The following is a 17,201-nucleotide window of genomic DNA, read 5'->3' as shown; positions in this document are numbered from 1 at the left end:
AGTTGACAATATTTCATGGGAAAAGAGAAGAAAGAGATTTAGCAAATTCAATAATAACCCAAGTAAAGATGTGATGTTGATACTATACATGCATACTTATATTACGTTAATAGGATTACAATAGTCTAGACTGTTAGTAGTTTCTCTTTTACTTACATTTTCCAAATCCTAGCTGGGATAATGAGTTTATGGTTGATTTATTCCCAGAAGATCATTGTCAACCAAATTTAGATATATTAACTGCCATAAATATTTTAATGATAGTCATTAAATATTTTTTTATTTATTAAAAAAAAGAGATATTAACAAAACCATAGGATAAGAGGGGTCAATTCCCATCACCAGATCTCCGTATCCCATCCCCTCCCCTGATAGCTTTCCCATTCTTTATCCCTCTGGGAGTATAGACCCAAGGCCATTATGGAATGCTGCAGAAGATGGAAGGTCTGGCTTCTGTAATTGCTTCCCTGCTGAACATGGGCGTTGGTTGACTGCTCGATCCGTACTCCCAGCCTGCCTCTCTCTTTCCCTAGTAGGGTGGGGCTCTGGGGAATCAGAGCTCCAGGACACATTGGTGGGGTTGTCTGTCCAGGAAAGTCTGGTCGGCATCATGCTGGCATCTGGAACCTGGTGGCTGAAAGGTCATTAAATATTTTAAGAGTAAGCATGTCTAATTTTAAGTCAAAATCAATTTTCTTCAATAATTTTTATGTAATTGTCTTCTCTATATCTTCAGTGTTGATAAGAATAAGAACTGAGAGATATGATGTATATTCTATGAAGTTAAAAAACTATCTGAGGGTGGTAGCGCAGAGGGTTAAGCGCATGTGGCGCAAAGCACAAAGACCTGAGAAAGAATCCTGGTTCGAGCCCCCAGCTCTCCACCTGTCGGGAGGGGGGGGGGGCTTGCTTAACAGGCAGTGAAACAGGTCTGCAGGTGTCTATCTTTCTCTCCCCTTTCTGTCTTCCAACAACAGCATCAATGACATCTCTCTGTACTACCCAACAACAACAGCATCAATGGCAACAATAATGATAATGACAACAAGGGCAACAAAATGGGAAAAAATAACCTCCAGGAGCAGTGGATTCATAGTGCAGGCACCAAGCCCCAGTAGTAACCCTGGAGGCAAAAATAAATAAATAAGATAAAAATAAAAAATAGAACAAACAAACCCCCCCAAAAAAAACAAAAAGACTATCTGAGTCAGAAAAACAGATCACTTGGATAATGTACTGCTTTGCCAAATGCACAATGCAGATTCAAGCCAAGTTCCCACTACACTGAAGGAAGCTTTAGTTCTGTAGTCTCTTTCCTTCTCTCTGTCTCTCTAACTTACTTATTCTACCTGAAAAGTTATCCCAGAGTGGTGGAGCCCCAGAGATGCCCCAAAAGGTGAAGCAGTTACAGAATCCAGACCTTCCACCTTCTGTACCCCACAATGATCCTGGGTCCATACTCCTAGAGGGATAAAGAATAGGGAAGCTATCAAGGGAGGGGATTGGATCAAGGGAGCTCTCGGGGTGGGCAGTCTGAGGAAATTTACCCCTCTTATCCTATGGTCTTATCAGTGTTTCCATTTTAGAAATAAAAAAAAAGAAAAGAAAAAAGAAAAAAACTATCTTCTGACTACAGAAGAAAATTCCCATGTAAGTAAAATATTATTAGAAGTAAATTTTCTAAGAGTAAAATGATTTGTATTATGTTTGAACAACTGATGTGTAATTTATATAACTGAGTAGAAATAATTTTGGTATTGGATGGACTGCTAGGTCCATGATTTATTTATCCTTAAATTTTCTAACATTCAGAAAGTAAAGTTTTCAGAAACTATGGTTTCTGAAACTAAATATGGTTTTCAGAAAATATAGATTAAATATCTTCATTTTACTCCTACCAGCTATACAGATGATTTGGAAGGAAGGCAATGAAAAATTCAATGACAGCTCAGAATATGGCTTTATCTTAGTGGGCTTCTCTGATCGTCCCAAGCTGGAGATGGTGCTCTTCATAGTAAATTTTATTCTGTATTCGGTGGCTGTGTTGGGAAATTCAACCATTATCCTTATATGCATATTAGACCCTCGACTTCACACGCCAATGTATTTCTTTCTGGCAAATCTTTCCTTCCTAGATCTCTGCTTCAGTACTAGTTGTATCCCACAGATGCTGGTAAATCTCTGGGGCCCAGATAAGACTATAAGCTATGCTGGCTGTGTTGTTCAGCTTTTCTCTTTCCTTTCAGTTGGGGGAATAGAGTGCATTCTTCTGGCTGTCATGGCATATGACCGCTATGCTGCAGTTTGCAGACCCTTGCACTATATGGTCATCATGCACCCCCAACTGTGCTTACAACTGGTGGCTGTGGCCTGGGGAAGTGGACTGGTCAATGCCATTGTTATGTCCCCACTAACGATGACTCTGTCCAGATGTGGCCAACGTAGAGTTAACCATTTCCTTTGTGAAATGCCAGCACTAATCAAGATGGCCTGTGTGGATGCCCGGGCAGTGGAAATGTTGGCCTTTACTTTTGCCATTCTCATTGTCCTACTGCCCCTCACTCTTATTCTTGTGTCCTATGGCTACATTGCGGCAGCAGTGTTAAGGATCAAGTCAGCGGCTGGGCGATGGAAAGCCTTCAATACATGCAGCTCCCACCTCACTGTGGTTTCCTTGTTTTATGGGAGTATCATATATATGTATATGCAGCCAGGAAACAGCTCTTCTCAAGATCAAGGCAAGTTTCTCACTCTCTTCTACAACCTAGTAACTCCTATGTTGAATCCACTCATCTACACCTTAAGGAATAAAGAGGTAAAAGGTGCACTGAAGAAGGTTTTGTGGAGGCAACAATGAACAGCAGGGAAGTGCTAAGTTGTGAAGCCCTAGGTGACATTTTTCAAACATTACCATTTATTTTGTGTTTATAATAAATTTAATCAGGGCCAGGTGGTGGCGCACCTGGTTGAGCACACACATTAAAGTGAGCAAGGATCTGAGTTTGAACCTTCAGTCCCCACCTGCAGGGGGAAAGCTTTAAGAGTCATGAAGCAGTACTGCAGGTGTCTCTCTGTCTCTATCTTCCCCTACCCTCTTGATTTCTTGCTGTCTCTACCCAATAAATAAAGATAATAAATTTTTTCAAAAAAAGAGAAACTGATATATTAAAAATAAATTTAATCAACATATCAACATGCAGTTGGGTTTTTAAAAATATGAATAAGTACACTGAGCCAATATGAATTAATGTAGCTACATTTAACAGATATACTCAATATGAATCCATCATAACTAGTCATCATATGGATGTATCCTGGTAAAATAACATTTAGTAAAAAGAACCAGGTCCCATAAGGAAGATGAAATGACTCACATAAATGAAAAATGATGAAAACTAAATATGTGATATTTTATTCAGTTCAGTTAATGCGGGAACCAAGCAAATATATATATCTCCTTGTCTTTTAAACCAGCTTTTAAAAGTCAAAAAGCAAAAGATTCTAAAAAGTGAAGCACTATTGACAGCTTGTTTGGAGGTTCTAGCAAGGGAGTGCAGCTACTCCCATACCCTCGACCAAAGACCGGTCTGTCTCTATTGGGGAAAAGCATCCTCTTCCACCAAGCGCGCAGGTTCGGGAGGGTAGTACACGGAGCGGTGAGGGAGAAAGGGGACACCCGCCTAGCCAGCCAGATCAGCGGAATCAACCTTGGCGATCAATGGGGTGACAGATGTTGCAGCCAGATCGCCCTCACATCCATGAAGGACTATTGAAATGAATGTGTAGTCAGGGGAAAATATTGATTCTTCCACTATAGGGAAGGAAAGTACATTAAATTCCTACCTGACAGGATTGAATTTGCATGTCATAAACAAGAATGATTCTGCATTACTCATTATTATCTATAATGTTCAATACTGTAAAAAAAAAACAACCCTACAGAATCAGTCAGAAAGTCAGAGGAGTGTCCCCTGGAATCTACACAATGCATAATTTTTCCTTTACAATCATATATATTATATATTATATAACTTATGTTATAAAATGAGGTAGCTAATCTGATACCTCTTAATAAATGAATGTGGGTATTTTCATCTTGATTTTTAAGTGTAGAAATTATGTAACAATACATAGACCTTATATAAATTGACCGGGGTCACACAGTAGATCAATAAGACTCACAAGTGACATTTATAAAGCTGAACCTCTGCAGTTCTCCACTCTTCGCTGTGGAGTTTGTTGTAATATACACAGGTCAACTAATAATCAACCCCAGTGTTATTTTCTTTATCTACCTGTGCAGCTCTTCAAACATTCTAGATATGCTTAGCATCTTCACAAGAGAATTCTCATCATTTAGAAGCTCACTTTTTTTCTCCTAAACTGTTAATATTATGAATCCCCCACCCTTTCCCACATTGCCCCATACAACCACTGGTCCAAATATTTCCCATTCTTTGGTCAGCTCAAATACAACATATTTGTGAAATTACGTGTGTCTCTGACTCGAAATGTCTATTTCACATCTTTTAACTTATATGCTTAAATGATCGTTTTTTTTCTAGTCAATACCATTATATCATTTATATTTAATTAGTGATTTAATAATGAGCAACAAGATTGTGGGATAAGAGGGGTATAATTCCACACAATTCCTACCACTAGAGTTCTGCATCCCATTCCCTCCATTAGGAAGCTTTGCTATTCTTTATCCCTCTGAGAGTATGGACCAAAGATCTTTATGGGGTGCAGAAGGTGGGAGGTCTGGCTTCTGCAATTGCTTCTCTGCTGCACAGGGGGCGCTGACAGGTTGATCCATTACCCCAGCCTGTTCCTGGAGAGGTGAGGTTCCAGGACATATTGGTGAGGTCATCTGCCCAGTCAGGTTGGCATTGTGGTAGCATCTGCAACTTGGTGGCTGAAAATCATTAAGATATAAAACAGAACAAATTGTTTAGTAATCTGGAAACCTATAGGTAAGGGTATAGCAGATGAGATATGGGGGAACTCTACCCTTTTAATTATATAGTCCCACTGAATTGGTAATTTCCAAAATAGCCTCCACTTCTATGATCCCTTTTCTTTGTTTTGTTCAGGAAAATATCGATAATAATTTCAGATCTTGTAAAAGCACATATACCTGTATATTCTGTATTTTACAGAATATTTGTCTTGAAACACTGTCAGGAGTATTAAGACTGTATTAAATTTTCTAAAATATTTATTTTGGGGCTTGATGATGGAATTCCCTGTTGAGTACACATTATAATGTTCAAAGACCTGAGCTCAAGCCCCTGGTCCCCACATGCAGGGGTAAAGTTCCATTAGAGGTGAAGCAGTGCTGCAAGTTATCTCTCTTCTTCTCTATCTCTCCCTTCCCTCTCACTTTCTATCTGCCTCTATCTAATAAATAAACAAACTAAAACCAAAGAAATGTTTATTTCATTATAAGAGGGCTACCATTCAGCCAAAATTAATTATAAAATTACAGCAATAAATATGAATATGACTATCACGGATCTAATGTAACGTAAATTTTATGGTTTGCTGATACTGCATGCTCTCCCTCTTACTTCTGGTATACTCTCTAAGCATCTTCAAGATTTCCACAGTAAAACTATTTACCTTACCTTTACTGTAGTACCACAGGGGCACAGAACTTTTTATTATCTTTAGAGGAGACAAAAAAAATAGGTAAAAAGAGAAGAAAGAAAAGGGTAAACAAGTTCAAAATTCTTTTCATTGAAGTATTTATTTACTTTTTGCTAAGGGATCATTTTTAAAAACTGTCACGCATAGGCTGGGAGTATGGATCGACCTGCCAATACCCATGTCCAGCAGGGAAGCAATTACAGAAGCCAGACTTTCCACCTTCTGCACCCCGTAATGATCCTGGGTCCATACTCTCAGAGGGATAAAGAATAGGAAAGCTAGGGGACGGGATGGGATATGGAGTTCTGGTGATAGGAATTGTATGGAATTGGGCCTCTCATCCTATGGCCTTGTCAATATTTCCATTTTATAATTAAATAAATAAAAATAAATGTTACCCTTTCTCAAAAAAACTCACTTAAAATAAATGAATTCAAAATATTTCAGTCATAACTATGAGACTTATTAAAAATATTAAACTAGAGAGGAAGGTTCACAAAACCCCACAAAGAAATTTAACTCATTTAATGTGAAATTAAATACCACAACAGTAATAAGAAAAAATTGAAGTGTCTTTACTTTCTAAATATAAAAAGTAACTTATTGGTTTCTTATTAAAAACTCTATTTTCGGGAGTTGGGCTGTAGCGCAGCGGGTTAAGCGCAGGTGGCGCAAAGCACAAGGACCGGCATAAGGATCCTGGTTCCAACCCCGGCTCCCCACCTGCAGGGGAGTCGCTTCACAGGCGGTGAAGCAGGTCTGCAGGTGTCTATCTTTCTCTCCTCCTCTCTGTCTTCCCCTCCTCTCTCCATTTCTCTCTGTCCTATCCAACAACGACAACAACAATAATAACTACAATAAAAAAACAACAAGGGCAACAAAAGGGAATAAAATAAAATAAATAAAATTAAAAAAACTATTTTCTTCTTTATGATTATGAAGAAAAATAAATTTAGCTTTGTTGTTTAATTAATAAATTCTAAAATTCCTGAATTAACTATCTGAAATATAAAACTCTATTTTTACCATAACTACTCCACCATGTTTTATTTGTTTGTTTGCTTGCATGTGTTTATTTCTCAGGAGATTTATATATTTTTATTTTTTCTTTAATAATTTTGCTGTAGGGGAATAATGGTTCAGAGTACAGTTGTTGATTCATAGGTATAATTTCTCTTATTTCTTTCTTTTCTCTTTTTATTTATTATATTTACATATTAGATAGAGACGTCCAGAAATTGAGAGGGTATGGGGAGATACAGAGGGAGAGAGAAAGAGAGAGAGACCTGCAGCATTGCTTTACCACTCACAAGATTTTCCTTCCTTCCTTCCTTCCTTCCTTCCTTCCTTCCTTCCTTCCTTCTTTCCTTCCTTCCTTCCATTTGCTTTGCTTTAATTAGAGGAAGACAGAGAAGGAAAGACCAGAGCACTGCTCATCTCTGGTTTATTGTGGTGCTGAGGACTGAACCTGGGAACTCACAGCCTCAGGCGTGAAGAGTTTTTTTTCGTAACCACTATGTTGTTTCCCCAGCCCTTCATGGGTATAATTTCTCATCTCTCTGTGATAGGTATCTGCAAAACATTTTCAGCCACAACGTAGGTCCTTTGCTACCATCGTCCACCAGAACCAAAGTGCCCTTTCTACCCTATTTCATCACCTCCTTTCCCAGATTCCATTGTTGGTCAGATGATTTATAGGGACTCCATAAAAATTCTGGAAAGACATTATCCACAAGTGAATGTAATCACAGATCATAGAGGTCTGCCTTTTTTTTTTTTTTTTTTTTTTTACAAATGCTGCAGGAAAGGAAATGTCTAGAGCTTGCAGGCTTAAAGTTGCTTTATGTCAGAGATCTTTCTTATTCCCTGAAGCTGCTGCCTGCCTGCTGTAACTTGCTGAGGTAAAAACAAGCTGTATCTATGTTACTGAGACAGCTTTCCGACAAAGATGACTTGTAATATCAATATTAGTTCGAAGAGGTTGAGAATGTTCTTCCGAATGTTTTTGTCTTTGTTTTACACTACTTAGAAAATGATTGGTATATATCTTACAATTTTCAGTCATGATTGTGACAGTGCCTATGTATCCCTTTGTTTTTGTCAAAGTTTACTTTAAAAATGACACATATGATAGGCTTATTCTTGTACCTGTGAATAAGAATGTCACTTGACATATTTTGACAAAATAACTTGTAAGTTTATTGCACTTACTTGCTCAATGAATGTTGTTATGATTTCAAACCATGTATATTTGGAAGGCATTGAGGAAGTAGCAGAAGAAGAAGAAGAAAAAGGCATTATACTTTGATGGCCCTGAATTGTATGTAAATTAATTCTATCATTAACTATTTTAAGACTGGGCAAATGAACTGCATCAAAACAGTGATTATCTATTTGGATACCCATCTGAAAATTGTTGGTCAAAAGGGACAGAACCGTTTTATGGAGGAATAAATAATGCAAAGATTTAATGCTTGTAACATTTTCTGACTTCAAAATACACATTATGCTCCATACTGATTTCCTAGCACCACAAATGGTGTTAACTTTACATCTGACTCAAACATTTTCTGATCAAGCTACTTAATTCTTAATTTCACATTTGTATGCTACAATATTTTTGTAGTGTATTTGTAAGTTTTCATGAAATTATGAGACATTCTCAAAATTATGAAAAGGAAGACAATTGAAAGCAAATATGATTGAGAACAGGTGGTCGGTCAGTGAGGCAGGCTCAAGAGTGGTGGGCAGATAGGGCAGTGAGCTCATTTAAGGACAGGAGGGTGATTGTAGGCCATTGTCTCCCCTGCTCCATAGCTGTTTGGTTTCACCTCTGAGAGTGCAACCTTAGATGAAGGAAATATATAACTTCTTCCACTTGAAAATTGTGCTGTTCCATTTGGGGCCAGCAGAATAGCTCATTTGGATAGGGCACATGCTAAGCCATGTGCACAACCCCAGGTTCAAGCCCAGCCCATACCGCATTCAGTGCTGTGGTCTCTTTCACTTTCTCTCTGCTTCTCTGTGTTGATCTAAAAATAAATAAATAAATAAGAATATGATGCTGTATCTATTTTTGTATTTCCCGTTTTTATGTGGTACAGAGAACTGAACCTAGATCCCCACACATATAAGCCATATGCCCTACCACCAGGCAATATAGTAAGGTATCAGGCAACAAAATTAACATACAAAAGTCAGTGACATTTCTTTATGCAAACACTAAGTTAGAAGAAAATGAAATTCAGGGAGTCAGGCAGTAGCACAGCAGGTTAAACGCACGTGGTGCAAAGCACAAGGACCAGAGTAAGGATCCCAGTTCGAGCCCCCGGCTCGCCATCTACCGGGGAGTCACTTTACAACCGGTGAAGCAGGTTTGCAGGTGTCTATCTTTCTCTCTCCCCCTCTGTCTTCTCCTCCTCTCTCCATTACTCTCTGTCCTATCCAACAACAATGGCATCAATAACTACAACAGTAAAAAAAAAAAAGGGCAACAAAAGGGAAAAAATAAATAAATATTTTTTTTAAAAAGATGAAATCCAGAAATCAATTCCTTTTATTATAGCAACAAAACCAGGTTGCATTGGATCGACCTTCTCGTGGTGCATCCCGTGAGTACCCATTCATTGGGGAAACTGACGATCCTTCCTAGCCGACTGAATCCACATGGATCCCAGTCACTTTCAAAGCCAGCAACAAGCAGCTCCTGACAGCTGTTGACTGGCTACGGAAGAAGGGCAAACGCTAGAAGAAGAAGAAGCAACAAAACCAATAAAATATCTAGGAATAAACGTAACCAAAGAAGTGGAAGACTTGTATACTGAAAATTATGAGTCACTATTCAAGGAAGTAGAAAAAGACACAAAGAAGTAGAGAGATATTCCATGTTCATGGGTTGGAAGAATTAACATCATTAAAATGAATATACTACCCAGAGCCATATACAAATTTAATACTATCCCCATAAAGATCCCAACGACATTGTTTAGGAGACTAGAACAAATGCTACAAATGTCTATCTGGATCCAGAAAAGACTTAGAATTGCCAAAACCATCTTGAGGAGAGAAAACAGAACTGGAGGCACTACACTCCCAGATCTCAAATTGTATTATAGGACCATTGTAATAAAAACTGCTTTATGAATAGACACACTGACCAGTGGAATAGAACTGAGATCCCAGAAGTAAGACCCCCACACCTATGGACGTCTAATCTCTGACAAAGTTGTCCATACTATTAAATGAGGTAAGGGGAGTCTCTTCAAAAATGGTGTTGGAAAAATTGGGTTGAAACATGCAGAAGAATGAAACTGAACCACTATATTTCACCAAACACAAAAGTAAATTTCAAGTGGATCAAGGACTTGGATGTTAGACCAGAAACTATCAAATACTTAGAGGAAAATATTGTCAGAATTTTTTTTCTGTATAAATTTTTATTATTAATTTATTTATTTACTTAGAAAATGAAAATATTGACAAGACTATAGTATAAGAGACATCTTCAATGAAACAAATCCAATTATAAAGACTAATGCAAAAATAAACTAATGGTCCACATCAAATTAAAAAGCTTCTGCACGACACACCTTACTAGGGAAAGAGAGAGGCAGACTGGGAGTATGGACCGACCAGTCAATGCCCATGTTCAGTGGGGAAGCAATTACAGAAGCCAGACCTTCTACCTTCTGCAACCCTCAATGACCCTGGGTCCATGCTCCCAGAGGGCTAGAGAATGGGAAAGCTATCATGGGAGGGGGTGGGTTATCGAGATTGGGTGATGGGAATTGTGTGGAGTTGTACCCCTTCTACCTTATGTTTTTGTTCATTAATCCTTTCTTAAATAAAAAATAAAAAAAAAAGCTCTGCACAGCAAAAGAAACCACTATCCAAACAAAGAGACCCCTCACAGAATGGGAGAAGATCTTTACATGCCATACATCAGGCAAGAGTTTAATAACCAAAATATATAAAGAGCTTACCAAACTCAACAACAACAAATGACCCCATCCAAAAGTGAGGAGAAGATAAGGATAGAATATCCGCCACAGAAGAGATCCAAAAGGCCGAGAAACCCATTAAAAAATGCTCCAAGTCTTTGATTGTCAGAGAAATGCAAATAAAGACAACAATGAGATACCACTTCAATCCTGTGAGAATGTTATACACCAGAAAAGATAGCAGCAACAAATGCTAGAGAGGTTGTGGGGACAAAGGAACCTTCCTGTACTGCTGGTAGGAATGTCAATTGGTCCAACCTTTGTAGAGAACAGTCTGGAAAACTCTCAGAAGGCTAGAAATGGACCTACCCAATGACCTTGCAGTTTCTCTCCTGAGGATATACCCTAAGGAACCAAAAACACCCATCCAAAAAGATTTGTGTATACCTATGTTCTTAGCAGCACAATTTGTTATAGCCAAAACCTGGAAGCAACCCAGGTGTCCAACAATAGATGACTGGCTGAGCAAGTTGTGATATATATATACAGTGGAATACTACTCAGCTGTTAAAAACAGTGATTTCACCATTTTCAGTCCATCTTGGACAGAGCTTGAAGAAACCATGTTAAGTAAAATAAGTCAGAAACAGAAGGATGAATATGGGATGCTCTCATTCATGGGCAGAAGTTTAAAAACAAGATCAGAAGGGAAAACACTAAGCAGAACTTGGAATGAAGTTGGTATATATATTGAAGCTGGTGTATTCTTTAACTGTGCATGCGTATTCGTTCCTCATAAAAATCAGTTTTCTCAGAAAATTCCCAATTACATGTACATACATATATACATGTTCACCCTAACTGAACCAGTGTAAAAGCAGAATTCCACTTTGAAGTTTTCTCTCAACTTCCCAATACTCTGATGGGTTCAATAAAAGTTATGAATTTTTTATGTTCCAGGTGTTTTTTTTCTTCATTTTATAGTGAATAGCAGTTCTCTTTCAATCTTTCTGCATCTGGGAGTAGAAAAACTGAAGACCTTTGTCTTTAATTTCCTTTACTTTTCCTGCTCTTTTTTTTGTGCAGTGTTAAATTAGACATTATGTAATATATACCTTTTTTCTTTTCTAATATATGCTTATAAGGGTATAAATTACTGTCTTAGGTTTATTTTATTATTATTTTTTTATTTAAGAACGGAAAAGAACTGTTAATTCCCACAACTTTGACTCTTTAAGTACCTTACTTAGACACAAGTCAATACAGGCATGAGTGATCAGTGGATTGAAAAGTACTGAGGGAGGGACCTCATAACATACTATACAGAATATGAGAGCAAGAGCTCTCCATTTTGAGAGTTCCTCCATCTTAGAAACTTTCTTTACAGGTAAAAGATAGTAAAAGTTGAGAAGCAAGCTGACCTCTCCCCCAGGAATACCAAAGTCATCTGGGCAACCACAGATGACTCATCTGAACTTACAAAAATGATGTTGCAAAATATGTGTTTATGTGACAGTTTAAATTTTTGAAATACCTACTCAACTTTACTAGTTCATTTTGCTTATGTATACCTGCTCTGCTGAAATAAAAGACTGACGCCATAGATAGATATTAGAATAGACTATTTAAATAAAGATGTAATGTGTAATTTGTGCCCTTTGCTTTGCTTAAGATATTGCTCAAAATGTAATACCACCCCCTCCCTTGGACCCTTCAAAAGGAAACGAGCTCCCAGCACCTCTGTCTCTCTCAACCAAACAACGAGGCCACTTTAGTGCTCTGGCTTGGGGAGAGGGACCCCTCAGCTTTCCTGAGGTCTCTCTCTCTCTCTCTCTCTGTGTATGTGTCAGTTCCTGTGTCTTTACATGTATAAGTTGTTACAATGGCTATTATATGTACTTGAGTGAATAAATCTTTTTGAACATTATTACTCTGACTGTGTCTGTCTTGGTTTGTGGTCAGGCTTGGTCAGTGACTTCCTAACAGCTAAACCAAGAAAAAACATTGGAGAAATGAACCAGGATAAGAGTCCAGCTAAAAGCCTCCCAAAGGTTGAAGCACAAAATAATGACATCAATATCCAAATGCTAGTTAAAGAAATTGTCACAGGAGTGAGTAAAGGGTTTGAAGGTATTGTCATCAGAAATGCAGAAATAGCAAATAAGACTCTGAAAGAAAGCACTAACTAGTTCGAGGTAATTAGAGAGCTGAAAGCTGAAATAGCTGAGCTAAGAGCACAACTAGCTGAACAATCTATTACAGTATTAGAATAGGGTAACAAAATAGATGAACTACAGAAAACAACAGAGGGGAGAGAGAATAGAATGAATGAGGCAGAAAATAAAATTAGCAAGATTGAGGACAAATTAGAGAAAACTAAGACAGAAGTAAGAGAAATCAAAAAGAGATATTGAAAACAACAACAGAGACATAAGGGATGACTTCAAAAGAAATAATATATGCATTATTGGCCTACCAGAGGAAGAAAGAGAGGGAGAGGAAGAAAGCATTCTATAGGACATAATATATGAGAACTTCTGTAGTCTAGACAGCATAAAAGACATAAAGGTTCAAGAGGCCCAGAGGATACCAAATAGATTTAAAGACACCGACACATCATCTTTAGAATTAAAAGGAATAAGGATAAAGAAAGGATCCTGAAAGCTTCAAGAGAAAAACAGTCACTTACAGAGGAAAACCCATAAGATTAGCAGCAAACTTCTCCAGAAAAACACTACAGGCCAGAAGTGAATGGCAAGATATCTCTCAAGTGCTCAATAAGAAAGGTTTTCAACCAAGACTACTGTATTCTGCTAGACTGTCATTCAGACTAGATAGAGGCACAAAACCTTCTCAGACAGGCAGCAGTTGAAGGAATCAATTATCACCAAGCCTGCCCCACAAGAAGTTCTGAAAGTTCTCCTATAAACAATCAGATCACCATAAACATGCCATATATCAGAATATTCTAAAAATCTACAATAATGGCATTAAAATACCTTCAATCTATGATATTAATAAAAGTGAATGGCCTGAATTCACCTATTAAAAGGCACAGAGCAGGGAGATGGATCAGAAAACACAATACAACCATATGTTGTCTGCAGGAATCCCACCTAACTCAACAAGATAAACACAGAATTAAAGTGAAAGGATGCAAAACTCTTATACAAGCCAATGAACCACAATAAAAAGGTCAGGAACAGCTATGATCATCTTACATGATAGACCTTAAAATAAATAAAATTTAAAAAGATATAGATGGACATTACTTAGTGCTCAGAGGATTAATCAATCAAGAGGACTTAATTATTATCAACATCTATGCACCCAAGGAAAGGCCATCTCAATACATCAAACATTTACTGAAAGAGCTACAGCAATATATTAATAGCAAGGCAGTAATAGTAGGGGACTTCAACACCCTATTCTCTCAATTTGACAGATTATCCAGGCAGAAAATCAATAAAGAAATGAGGCAGATAAATGAAAAGATAAATAAACTAGAACTATTTGACATTTTCAGAGTAAAAATAGTGATTTCACCATTTTCAGCCCATCTTGGATGGAGCTTGAAGAAATCATGTTAAGTGAAATAAATTAGCAACAGAAGCATGAATATGGGATGATCTCATTTATAGGCAAAAGGTGAGAAACAAGATCAGAAGAGAAAACACTAAGCAGAACTTGGACTGGTGTTGGTGTATTGCACCAAAGTAAAAGACTCTGAGGTGGATGGGGAGAGCTCAGGTCCTAGTACAGGATGGCAGAGTCAGCAAGGGTTGTACTGTTTTGTGGAAAACTGAGAAATGTCCTGCATGTACAAACTATTGTATTTACTGTCGACTGTGAAATGTTAATCTCCCAGTAAAGAAAAAAAAAATCATGGGCAGGATGCTCAGAGTCTATATGACTGCAGAAGAATAAAGTGATGTTGGCTTGATAGAAGCTGGAAGGGAATATTCCAGTGTCTTCAAACTTCTGGAAGACTTTTATAAGTAGAGGTATTAACTCTTCTTGAAGGTTTTGTAGAATTCATTTGTAAAACTATCTGGTCCAGGACTTTTATTCTTGGGAAGGTTTTTGATAACTGTTTCAATTTCATTAGTGGTGATGGGCATGTTTATATTATCTAGTTCCTCTTTATTTAATTTTGGAAGTTCATAGGTATCTGAAAGCTCATAGGTATCTAGGAAATCATCCATTTTTCTAGGTTCTCTAGCTTGTTGGCAAATAATTGTTCATAGAAGCCTCACATGATATGTTGAATTTCGGTGGTGTCTGTTGTAATATATCTTCTTTCATTTACATTCCAATTTATTTGGGTCTTCTCCTTTTTTTGTTTTGTGAGTCTGGCTAAAGGTTTGTCGATTTTGTTCACTCTTTTGAAGAACCAACATCTGCTTTTGTTGATCTTTTGTATGGTTTCCTTATTTTCAATGTTATTGATTTCTGCCCTAACTTTAGTGATTTCTGTCCCTCTGGTTGCTTTAGGGTTCCTTTGCTCTTCTTCTTCTAGGTCTTTAAGGTGTGCAATCAGGTTGTTTATTTGTACTTTTTCTTGTTTCCTAATATGTGCTCGTATGGCTATGAACTTCCCTCTCAGTACTGCCTTAGCTGTGTCACAAATATTTTGATAGCTTGTGTCTTCATTTTCATTGAATTCTTGAAACATTTTAATTTCTTCCTTGATTTCCTCTTTGACCCAATAGTTGTTAAGTAGTGTATTGTTTAGCTCCCACATTTTGGGAATCTTAATAATCTTTTGTTGACTGTTAAGTATTTGTTTAATTCCACTGTGGTCTGACAAGATGCTTGGGATGATTTCAGTGCTCTTGAATTTACTGACGCTGTCTTTATGGCATAACATATCCTTGAGAATGACCCATGTGTACTTGAGTAGAATGTGTATTCCAGTTTCTTGGGGTTAATTATTCTGAAAATGTCCAATAATTCTGGTTTATCTATATCCTCATTTACCTCCCTCATTTATTTATTGATGTTTCTGCCTGGATGATCTGTCAAGTTGAGACAATGGGGTGTTTAAGTCTCCTACTGTTAATATATTGCTGTGGCTCTTTCAGCAGATGTTTGATGTATTTAGATGGCTTCTCATTGGGTGAATAGATGTTAGTAATTGTTAAGTCCTCTGATTGATCCACTGAGCATTAAGTAGTGTCTATCCCTATCTTTTAAAATTTAATTTATTTTAAAGTCTATCATGTCAGATATGAGAATAGCTGTCTCTGCCCTTTTTTGTGGGCCATTGGCTTGTATGATAGTTTTGCATCCTTTCACTTTGAGTCTGTTTGTCTTACTGAGTTAGGTGGGTTTCCTGTAGACAGCATATTGTTGGGTTGTGTTTTCTGATCCATCTTCCTACTCTGTGTCTTTTAATAGATGAACTCCAACCATAGACGTTTATTGATATCATAGATTAAAGATATTTTAACGCCATTCTTGTCGATTTTTAAAGTGTTCTGATATATGGCATATTTATGGTGATCTGACCACTTATAGGAGAACTTTCAGAACTTCTTTCAGGGAAGGCTTGGTGATAGTTGATTCTTTCAGCTGTTGCTTGTCTGAGAAGGATTTTATTTTATTTTATTTTATTTTTAATTTTTTATTTAAGAAAGGATTAATGAACAAAAACATAAGGTAGGAGGGGTACAACTCCACACAATTCCCACCACCCAATCCCCATAACCCACTCCCTCCCATGATAGCTTTCTCATTCTCTAGCCCTCTGGGAGCATGGACCCAAGGTCGTTGAGGGTTGCAGAAGGTAGAAGGTCTGGCTTCTGTAATTGCTTCCCCGCTGAACATGGGCGTTGACTGGTCAGTCCATACTCCCAGTCTGCCTCTCTCTTTCCCTAGTAAGGTGTGTCTCTGGGGAAGCTGAGCTCCAGGACACATTGGTGGGGTCTTTGATCCAGGGAAGCCTGGCCAGCATCCTGGTGGCATCTGGAACCTGGTGATTGAAAAGAGAGTTAACATATGAAGCCAAACAATTTGTTGAGCAATCATGGATCCCAAGCTTGGAATAGTGGAGAGGAAGTGTTAGGGGGGTACTCACTGCAAACTCTAGCGTACTTCTGCTTTCAGGTATATATTTTGCAGTAGTTTATGGATACGTGTGCACATGAGCTCTCTCTCACAGAAGCTGGTGTATATCTAGGTTATGGGACTTTGTTAGAAAGTGAACTACCTGAGATGAAATTAGAGTGTACTATAAAAGGAAAGGTCTCACCTGAGTAATGAAGCTGAAGGGTTGTCATTCCACACGTGAAGTCTCTGGATACAGTCTGAGGTGAAGCATGTTGAGGTGGTAATCGTTGCGTTGGCTAGGTTGTGATCGGCGGATGCAATATTATTTGGTTTGGATTGGGAGATGCATACGGGAAAGTGGGCCCTATCCAAGGGTTCCAGGACTGGGGGAAGTAGGGGCTCTATAGTGGAGATGTGAGGTTCCTGCTGTCTTAGGGTTCAAAAAGACAATCGATAGTTAATATTATCATCACATTATTTGTTAATTGGGTTAACTTTGAAAAGTCCCTTTGTTATGGTTTGCTGTACAGTATCCAGTATCTTGTATATAGCTGTGCT

At 37.9% G+C, this 17,201-nt stretch overlaps 1 protein-coding gene across 1 annotated transcript; it reads left to right on the top strand.

Annotated features, from left to right (window-relative positions):
- The first annotated feature begins 1,918 nt into the window (after positions 1 to 1,918).
- LOC103123943 (putative olfactory receptor 2W6) lies at positions 1,919 to 2,857 on the top strand. Its single transcript, XM_007534613.2, has one exon. The coding sequence runs from the start codon at positions 2,000 to 2,002 to the stop codon at positions 2,855 to 2,857; it is 858 nt and encodes a 285-aa protein (XP_007534675.2). The 5' UTR covers positions 1,919 to 1,999.
- The last annotated feature ends 14,344 nt before the right edge of the window (positions 2,858 to 17,201 follow it).

This window comes from Erinaceus europaeus, chromosome 4 (genome assembly GCF_950295315.1).
Source record: "Erinaceus europaeus chromosome 4, mEriEur2.1, whole genome shotgun sequence".
NCBI lineage: Eukaryota > Metazoa > Chordata > Mammalia > Eulipotyphla > Erinaceidae > Erinaceus > Erinaceus europaeus.
This window is presented reverse-complemented; position numbering and strand designations above follow the sequence as displayed.